This window comes from Austrofundulus limnaeus, unplaced genomic scaffold (assembly GCF_001266775.1).
Source record: "Austrofundulus limnaeus strain Quisiro unplaced genomic scaffold, Austrofundulus_limnaeus-1.0 Scaffold16, whole genome shotgun sequence".
Taxonomy (NCBI): domain Eukaryota; kingdom Metazoa; phylum Chordata; class Actinopteri; order Cyprinodontiformes; family Rivulidae; genus Austrofundulus; species Austrofundulus limnaeus.
In genome coordinates, this window is record NW_013952418.1 from 239,333 (window position 1) to 248,594 (window position 9,262).

At 42.5% G+C, this 9,262-nt stretch overlaps 1 protein-coding gene across 1 annotated transcript in view; it reads right to left on the reverse strand.

Annotated features, from left to right (window-relative positions):
- Positions 1-9,262, reverse strand: part of fn1b (fibronectin 1b) — a 38,662-nt gene that overhangs the window by 7,255 nt on the left and 22,145 nt on the right. Inside the window, exons 22-38 of the mRNA XM_014003001.1 lie at positions 8,763-8,931; positions 8,593-8,679; positions 8,031-8,222; positions 6,945-7,136; positions 6,772-6,861; positions 6,232-6,498; positions 4,868-4,984; positions 4,625-4,786; positions 3,081-3,236; positions 2,880-2,996; positions 2,533-2,802; positions 1,315-1,502; positions 1,140-1,227; positions 824-1,003; positions 665-754; positions 352-540; positions 135-224 (exon numbers count right to left, since the gene is read on the reverse strand). Of these exons, the coding sequence (XP_013858455.1) occupies positions 135-224; positions 352-540; positions 665-754; positions 824-1,003; positions 1,140-1,227; positions 1,315-1,502; positions 2,533-2,802; positions 2,880-2,996; positions 3,081-3,236; positions 4,625-4,786; positions 4,868-4,984; positions 6,232-6,498; positions 6,772-6,861; positions 6,945-7,136; positions 8,031-8,222; positions 8,593-8,679; positions 8,763-8,931 (2,644 nt within the window). The remainder of the gene's footprint in view (positions 1-134; positions 225-351; positions 541-664; positions 755-823; positions 1,004-1,139; positions 1,228-1,314; positions 1,503-2,532; positions 2,803-2,879; positions 2,997-3,080; positions 3,237-4,624; positions 4,787-4,867; positions 4,985-6,231; positions 6,499-6,771; positions 6,862-6,944; positions 7,137-8,030; positions 8,223-8,592; positions 8,680-8,762; positions 8,932-9,262) is intronic.

Below are 9,262 nucleotides of genomic sequence, written 5' to 3' on the forward strand. Positions count from 1 at the left end.
TTTCAATTAATTTTTTTCAGCATTACATCTTTTTTTTTAGATTCAAAAGAAATTCTGAACAAAACTTAGGGCTCTACTTTAGCTCCATAGATTACAACTAACCCGTCAGTTTGTAAAAACCCTTGAGTACTTACGAGTCCTGATCCTGCCCACCAGAGGCGGGCTCCTCTGTGTGTTCTGGATGGCGATGATTCTGATMATGTAATCTGTGGTGGGTTTCAGTCCTGCGGATGAATCAACAAGAYTGTTAGTCTTTTCAAGTCCAAGACTGGTCTGAGGACACATGGGTCCAGATCCGGACTGTGGTCCACCATTAGAGGAAAGATTTCTCCTTTCTAAAGGTGTTGGTACCCATTATGGTGGCGTAGTTCTGTCCAGCGTGGGGTTGGGGGGTCAGCTCCTGCGGCGTTCTTCCAGACTCCTCGTAGGTGATGTAATATCCTGTGATGTGCGTAGAGGGGGGCTGCCAGGTGAAGGAGACYGAGGTGGGCATCACGGAGGTGAACTGGAGGTTGGTGGGAGCCTGGACCACAGGTCTCGCTGGAAAGAAAGACGTGTTATCTCATTTGTTACGTGATTGGTCCGATCCAGAGTCAGGAAGTAGGTGCTGCTAGGCTAACGGCTCTTTGATCCCTTTAATGAGAGGTGACGGCTGGTTTCGTACCTGTGTCCACCCTGAGTGTGAACGGAGCGCTCTTCGTGTTTCCGTTCAGCGTGTACAGGCTGACGGAGTAGGTGGTGCCCGGCTGAAGGCCTGAAAAACACGAACTGTCAGAGAAATGACTCTAAAAGAGAGCGTTTCCAGCAGGAAGGTGAGGTGTACCTGTGAGGGTGTAGGTGGTCTTATCTCCGGGGATGGTCCTGCTGATGGGGGAGCGCGAGCCGCTCATGGGCTTGGCTTCGATGAGGTAACTTGTGATGGGTTCTAACTTGGCCCTCCAGGTCAGAGTGAAGGACGTGTCCTTCAGGTCTATGATACGAACGCGCCGTGGAGGACTCACCTCTACGTCAGGGAACAAACACAAACCACTCTGAGCCTCGAACACACCTGTTCTCTGTTCACTACCACTGAATTCCTGCGGCGGCCATCTTGAACCAGATGAGTTTCATTAGTGGTTTTTGGTATCAAAGTCGTTTACCTTCCAGTGTGGTCGCTTCTCCCTCCAGTGGTTTGCTGGTGACGGTGTTCTTCAGGGCGTAGACCTGGATCTGATAGGTCGTCGCCACCTTACGGTCCGGAGACACGCCCAGAATTATTTACAGGTTATTAATGTTTACATGTAAACACTGACAGAACATAGAAACAGCGTTTACCATCAGCCCCGGTACAACGACCCGGGTGGAGTCCGGACCGATGTTCAGTTCTTTGTGAGGGCTGTTGATGTTTTTGGGGGTAACGACCACTCGGTACCCTGTCAGGCGTGCATACGGTGCTCGCCACGAGACGGTGAAGACAGACGGGCCGAGGTCTGAGACCAACATGTCGGTGGGGGCGGGGATTACTGAAACGCAAAGACCCCACGTCAGATCACGTATCAAAAACATAGCTAAAAGGTTAAATGTAGCAAGACCATAAAAAACTTAAAATTACCTTAAATGAGCAGAACAGCAGTTAAAAGCTAAATGTAGCTAAGGTGCAGCTAAAAGCTCTAATTACCAAAATCATATCTGAAGCTAAAAGTATCAAGGCTATAGCTACAACAAAAACATATCAAAACTGTAGCTAAAACCTTAAATTAGCAGTAGTTAAAAGCTAAATTTAGTAATGCTCTAGCTAAAATAATCAACGTATCAAGATTGCAGCTAAAAGCTAAATTTAGCAAAGCTGTAGCTAAAATGAGCAARGTATCAAGACTGCAAATTAAAGCTAAAATTAGCAAACAGTTAAAGTCTAAATCTAGTAGAACTGTAGCTAAAAGGTTCAGATAGCAAAATTATCACTAAAATCTTAAAGGTAGCACAACCGTAATTAAAAAGCTTAAAGAAGAAAGATTGTTGCTAAAAGCTAAATCTAGCAAAATTCTAGTTAAAAGAGCCTGTTGGCAAAATCATAGCTGACGCTAAATATCCCTAAACCAATGGCAAAAACTTTAAACATAGCAAGACTGTAGTTAAAACCYTAGCTAAAACTGGAATGGGGGAATAAAGTGGCTAAAGGTGATACTAGTAAAACTTGTGGTTAAACACTAAATGTAGCTAAACTCTTGTTTGCTAACCAAGTAGCTAAAAGGAGCAAAAGAAAACAAAAACTGAGCCAGTAGATGAAGCAGATTTCAAAGAGAAATAAGTTTTTAAGGAACTGATCTGGATCTGTTTCTTTGGAGGAAATATTTGTAAATTTAGTTAAATAATTTAATAAAAGTCAGAGCTCCGTGATCCTTACTGAGCCGAACATTTTGATCATTGAATAGTGAAAACAGCACAAAGTGATCGATTGTAAATACAACCCGCAGAGAAAACTCTAAACAGGAAATGGCGTGTTGCTGTCCCACCATCAGACCCTGTCATCTGAGGGTTCAGGTTTCTGCGTACCAGTGGCCTGGGTTCCCACTAACGGTGCGCTGGGTGTCCGTCCGTTGTAGGCGATGACCTTCACGGTGTACTCGGTCCCAGGCTGGAGGTTCCTCAGCACAGCGCTGTCCTGGTCCCGTCTGGGCGCCGGACGCAGCTCCCGCTCGCCCTCCTCGGAGCTGGAGTACAGGACGCGGTACCCCGTCACCGTCCCGTCCGGACTGTCCCACGTGATGCGCATGGACGTGGAGTCGATGTCAGAGAAGCTCAGATCTTTAGGATGGTCCATCGCTGTGGAGACACAGACAGAAGATGAAGCCACGACYTTTGAACCGGTCGGACGCTCGGGACCTTCTGACTGAACCAACCAGTGATGGCGTTCTCCACCACAGGAGAGGACGGCTGTCCATCYTTGCCCAGGGCATAAACGCTCACCACGTACTCTACGGTGGGCATCAGACCCGTGAACGTCATCTCTGTCTGATCTGCACAAAAAATAAACTACCAATGAGAAGGTTTTTAATCYATAAATYTTTTAGATGTCAGATTAAATGTCCAGCCTGACTTACCGGGGGCCACCACCTCMGAGTAGGAGGGTCCCAGGCCGTTTCTGGGGACACTTGTGACTCTGTAGCCTCTGACTGGTCCCTGAGCTGGAGACCAGCGCACCGTGAGAGCGTTGTCCTTCACATCTGTGACTTTCATGTCAGTTGGAGCCTCRGTGTCTAAAGAATCAATAAATAAAAGAAATGTCTTATTTTAAATTTTAGTAACCAATCAGGATATGTTGTTTGTTGAAACATTTKYTCTTTTATCSTTACAGACATCTTTAGTCTGAGGAGTTCTTCAGTTTGGATCCATATAAGAGAAATCTCTAACAAAAAGTACAGTAAAAGGACAGAAAATGCTCGTCTTCTACAGCTCRTCTGACTTGTGGGATCCCTCAAGGCTCTATTATAGGCTCCCTGCTGTTTAATCTCTATCTTGCCTCTGGGGTCCCTTTTTAGTAAATATAAGATTCCTGTCCACWTTCAGGTTTATCTGRCTATTAAGCCAGACTCGATTAATTTACTCCAATCACTCCTGAACTGTCTGAGTTACAYAAAAATCTGACTATAACTGAATTTCCTGAATCTAAACAAAAGTAAAACAGAAGTCATCAGCTTTGGTATTTCTCTTGGTCCTCTGGCTTCATACAGCTGCTCTGCTCTCAGAAATGTGGGTTTCATTTTCCATTGTGCCTTTAAACTGGACGAGATAAACTCAGTTGTGAAATCAAGTTTTTTTCAACTTATTGCCAAGGTGAAGTCATCTCCCAACCAAAAACCTTGAAAAAGTGAATCATGTTCTCATTACATCTCATTTGGATTATTGTAAAGRTTTCTATGTTGGTTTAGAGAAATCTTCTCTGCTTGGCCATAACGCAGCAGCTCGTCTTTTAACAGGTATTAAAAAACACAAACACGTCCCCGGTTTTTCTCACCATTGGCTTCCTGTTAGGTTTAGGATAGATTTTAATATTTTATTGCTTTATTTTTAAAGCTTTAAAAGGTCTGGCCCCATCGTCCCTGTGTGATCTCATTAACATCAGTCAGAGCACTTCGCTCAWCCAACCAGCTTCTCTTAGATGTTCGTGGTTCGAGGCTAAAGTTTAGAAGTGATCGGTCTTTGCAATTTCTGCCCCAAACCTTTGGAATGGTTTACCTTTTTGCATTTGGACTGTTGAGACTTTTAAATTTTTGCTTAAAACTCATCTTTACGCCTTGGCCTTTCATTCTGGTAGAGTTTGAGATTCCTTTGAAGTCAATGTGTTCAATGTTCATCCACACATCCATTATCTATACCCACTTCTTCCTAGGTTTTCAATGTTCTATTTCTTTATTCTAAATTGATCTTATTCTTATTTGTTTTTATCGTTTTTGTGGCTCAATTGTGAAGCACTTTGGTCAACTCATGTTGTTTTTATATAAATAAATTGACATTGAAAAAAATGTTCAAGTAAAAAAAATTGTTTGAAATTTACGACCAATCTGGGTCAGATAGGATTGGTTACAATCAACGCAAAACAACACAACTAATAAAGGAGAACGTATTTTGTTTGTTTTGGACATACCGGTCCTGTGTGTTATGTAGACGGGTTTATTGGAGGCCGGGCTGTCTCCTCTGGCYGTGACGGCATAGACGGTGATGGTGTAGTCGATACCAGGGCGCAGCCCCGTAATGGTGGCCGAGGTCTGGGTACCGGGAATGGAGAARTCCTGAGGAGATTCTCCTCCTGGAAGCAAACAGAAATGATRGAAACACTTCATTCTGAAAAGGTTGGGAGGAAGAACTGAATGAAGAAGTTCAGACACACCTGTCCCTCCGTAGGTGATCCTGTAGTTCCTCACTTCAACAGAGGGGGCGTCCCAGCGGATGGTGATGGTGGTGGGGGTGGAGGACGTCACAGTCAGGTCAGTGGGAGCGTCGGAGACTGGAAATTATTACAAAAAAAATGTTTAAACATTTCTTTTACTGTGAAAACACAGCCGAATGACAGATGAAACTGAGTCATTCAAAATAAAAGAAAACACTAACTTAATGCTAAGTGTAGCTAAAGCCTAGCTAAAAGCAGAAAACATAGCTAAAAGTAGCAAAAATAGCTACAAGCTAAAATACAAAAAGGTTAGGCAAAAAGTAACGTAAGGCATAYGTTTAAAGTAGCAAAATGATAACAGCTAAAATAGAGGGCCTAAAAGCTGAAGGTCCTAAAAGACTAGACAAAAGTTCAAAGTAGTAAAAATTTAAAGTAYCAAAAAGCTAACTAAAAGTAGCAAAATGTTAGCTATAAAACTTAAAAGGTTAGCTAAWTTTTTAAAATAGCAGAATGATAGCATAAAACTAAATGTAGCATTAGGCTAACTAGAAGCTAGAAGTAGCAAAATTCCTGAGAAAAGCTAAAAACAGCAATTTGCTACTTGACAAATTTAAAAGCCTAAAACTTTAAAGTATCAAAAGGCTAGKTAAATCCTAAAATAAACCCTTAAAATTAAATGTAGCAAAAAGCTAAATAAAAGTAACAAAAGGTTAGCTGAAAAACTAAACATAACAAATGCTGATTAAAATGTAAAAAWAGCAAAACCCTAAGAAAAGGTTAGCTAAAACCTAAAAGTAGTAGAATGACAGCATATAACTAAATGTAGCATTAGGCTAACTAGAGGCCAAATACCAGTGAAAAGCTTTTAAAAAAAGCTATTTACTATGAGCCCCGGTACAAAGACCCGGGTGGAGTCTGGACCGATGCAAAATAAAAGATGTGTAAGTATCTGAAGGCTAGCTCGAAATAAAAAATATGAAAAGACAAGCTAGAAGCTAATTGTAGAAAAAGACTAACTTAAAATGCTAAAAATAACAAAAGGCTAACTAATKTCTAAAAGTAGAAAGAGCCTTAAAGATGTAGTAAAACATTAGCTAAAAGCCACAACTAGCAAAAGGCAAGCTAAAGCCTAAAAGTAGCAAAATGATAGCTGAAACTAAAAGTAGCAAGAAGCTAAATGTAGCAAAAGGCTACCTACGAGAACTTGAGGGAAAAAATATTTGTAAAAAAAACAAAAACAAGTAGAACTCCCGACTCTAGAATGAGCCGAACGTTTTGATTTATGAACAGCTGAAACAACCTAAAGTCTGCAGCAGCATTGATGGTTTAAGCGTCTCGCTGCAGAGACGGAGGTCAGAACTCACTGGTGGCCTGGGTTCCGGTCAGCGCCTGACTCTCCTGCCCGTTGCTGATGGCGAACACGTAAACCATGTACTCGGCCTCCGGCGCCAGTCCCGTCACGGTGAAGTGGTTCCTGGTGGGTGGGAGGCGCTCCTCCTTGGCTCGCCCGCCGCTGGTCTTCTGGTAGCGGATCTTGTAGCCGCTGACGGAGGCCCTCGGGGGCAGCCAGTGGACCGTGAAGGAGTTGGTCCGGATGTCCGAGAACCTCAGTTCGGTCGGCGAGTCCAGAACTGAAAATTAAATAAATAAATAAATAAATAAATAAATAAAAGCAGCCTTTAACCATAGAGCTGGTCCAGGTAAGGGGGATCATGTGACTGTTTGTCTGTCCCAAAACAAAATGGGCTCCTGACTCAACGGACATTAAATAATGAGTTATAAAGCAGTCGGGTTCACAAATAATGAGCCAAAGTTTGGTGTGGTAGTAGCTGAGGGTCATCCCAAATCACTCCTAACATCTTGTGATACGATGAAGTCTCTCCAGGTGTGGAARGCAGACCCACCTGTGCTCTGAGTTCCTGTGACCGGTCGACTTTCCTGATCGTCGTAAACGCTGACGACACTGATCCGGTACTTTGTGTCGGGCTGCAGGTCTTTATAGACGAAAGGAGACAGATCAGTTGTTTCATATCGCACTGGGGTGACGGCGAAACGCAAACTCTAAACATCATCTTACTCTGCAGCAGGAAGGTGTTGGTGGCTCCGCCCACATTAACTTCCCGGACGTCGTCGTCCGTGGCCACGGGGTGATAACGAATCACGAATCGGGAAATCTGACTGGGCGTGGCGATGTTGGGGATCGTCCACGTCACCCTGATGTGGTCGGGACCGACGCCGCTGAACTGCAGGTTGCTTGGAGCCGGCATGACTGCAGGAACCAGAGGAATTCAAATAATTAGCTTTATTTATTGAAATAGATCAAATCCTGGTTGGTGTTCAACAACAACGTGCTGCAAACTGCTTTCTTTACAAACCACTGCAGTCTGGTTCACCAGGTTTACAGAGAAAAGTTTCACTTTRTTCATAAATCAAGTCAAAATAACTTATTGGTTTTAGTCGTAAACAGAAATGTTCRTAAATCTGTCTGCAGTTGTTTAAGCACAAATTCAATTTATAATATCAGCTTTTCTTCTTTTAGCATTTAGCTTGTTTTTTTTTCATTTAGCTAGTTTCCTTTGTTTAACATTTAGCTTGTTTTGCTTCTTTCATCATTCAGCTAGTTTTATTTTAACATTTAGCTTGTTTTGCCTTTTTCAGAATTTAGCTAGTTGTGTTTTAGCATTTAGCTTGTTTTGCATCTTTCAGCATTTAGCTAGTTTTCTTATTTTAGCATTTAGACAGAGTTGTGCTTCTGTTAGCATCTAGCTAGACTAGTGTGCTTCTTTGGGCATTTAACTGAAGTTTTCTCTTTTTAGCATTTAGTTTTGTTTCTTTTAGTGATTAGCTAGAAAGGTGTTTATTGTAGCATTTAGCTAGAGTTTTGTTTCTTTTAGCGATAAGCTAGAGTAGTCCTTAATGTAGTATTTAGCTAGTTTTGTTTCTTTTAGCAGTTAGCTAGAGTAGTACTGATTATTTTAGCAATTAGCTAGCATAGTAGAAGAACTTTTCTTCAGCTTATTAGCTGTTTTATAAATCTGAACTGTAATAAATATTAGGTATGGCGTGTTTCCAGCTTCTTGTGAAACTCGATCAAACTGACAGGAGATGAAACTATCAGAGTTGGACACTTCATGTGGACACCCTGTGTCCCCGGTGGTTCTACCTGGCGTGACGAGCGTGGACACCGGTGGGCTTTCCACGCGACCCTTGGTGGTAAACACGCTGARGTTGTACTCCACACCCAGGTTCAGGTTCTCCAGCGTGCAGGAGGTCTGATCCTCACGGACAAACTCCTCCAGGAAATTTCCCCTGTGACCCATGGTCGGCGTGCTCGTCACTCTGTAGCCCGAGATTCCTGCAGAAAAGTCACGAAACTAAGCATCCTACTCTTTTTCAAACATTTCATTTGACAAATGGTCAATCCTGTTTTCTTATATTGTTTTTTTTCTCTCTACATGTTTGAAAGAGACTTGTAACTTTAATAAAAAAATCTATTTTTGTGATTTTTGTCCACGTTGTTGTATTTTTTGTTGTTGGAGTTGAAACAAGATAAAAATCATCACCAGGAGAAATGACATTAAACCAACAGATGAGAAATCACGGTGCCAAATCCCAAGAATAAAAGATTTGCTCCAGGATAGAAAAACAAACATTCAAAGGCCAAAGTCCGGACTCGGTGCGATGTGAAGGCCCAGCGGTGCGTGGGGMGCACGGTCAATATTTACCTTGTGTTTTGGAGGCCGCCCAGTAAACCGTTAGATCTCCTGTGTCCGGGTTGGACACCACTCTGAGGTCAGTGGGAGGAGACAAAGCTGCACAAGACGAAACAAAAACCCACAACTCTTTAAATTTCATGTGGTTGTAAGATCTCAGTGTAAATGAAATATTGACGTACAGGTGACGACGTTGCGGGTGATGGGGTTTCCACGGTTGCGGTTGTTGTAAATGGGCTGAACGCTGTAGGTGTACTGAGTCCCAGGGTTCAGGCCGCTGATGTGGATCCGTCCGGAGTCCGAGGTCTCCTCTCTGGGAGATTCGCCCTCTTCACTCGGGAGCACAGAAAGCTAAAAACCATATGCAAAACTTTAATTTAGATATTGAGATTTAGGCTAACAAGATAATGTATATTAGCAAATAAAAAATAAGCACAACCCAGTCAATTTTACAGGTTTTGAACTATAATTTGGCGTGGCAGTCTCTAAGACTGACCCACAACACGTACTCTGAGCTCTGACAGATCATCTACCAAATATGAAACGGGAGGTTTATAGACAACAAGTGTTGAGCTAGCTGAGGATGAGGACAGGGATTCTGCCCAGAACATATTATATGAATTTGCAGTGGTGGGCAGCACTAATCTAAATATAAGTGTAAGTAAGTAAGTAAGTAAACTTT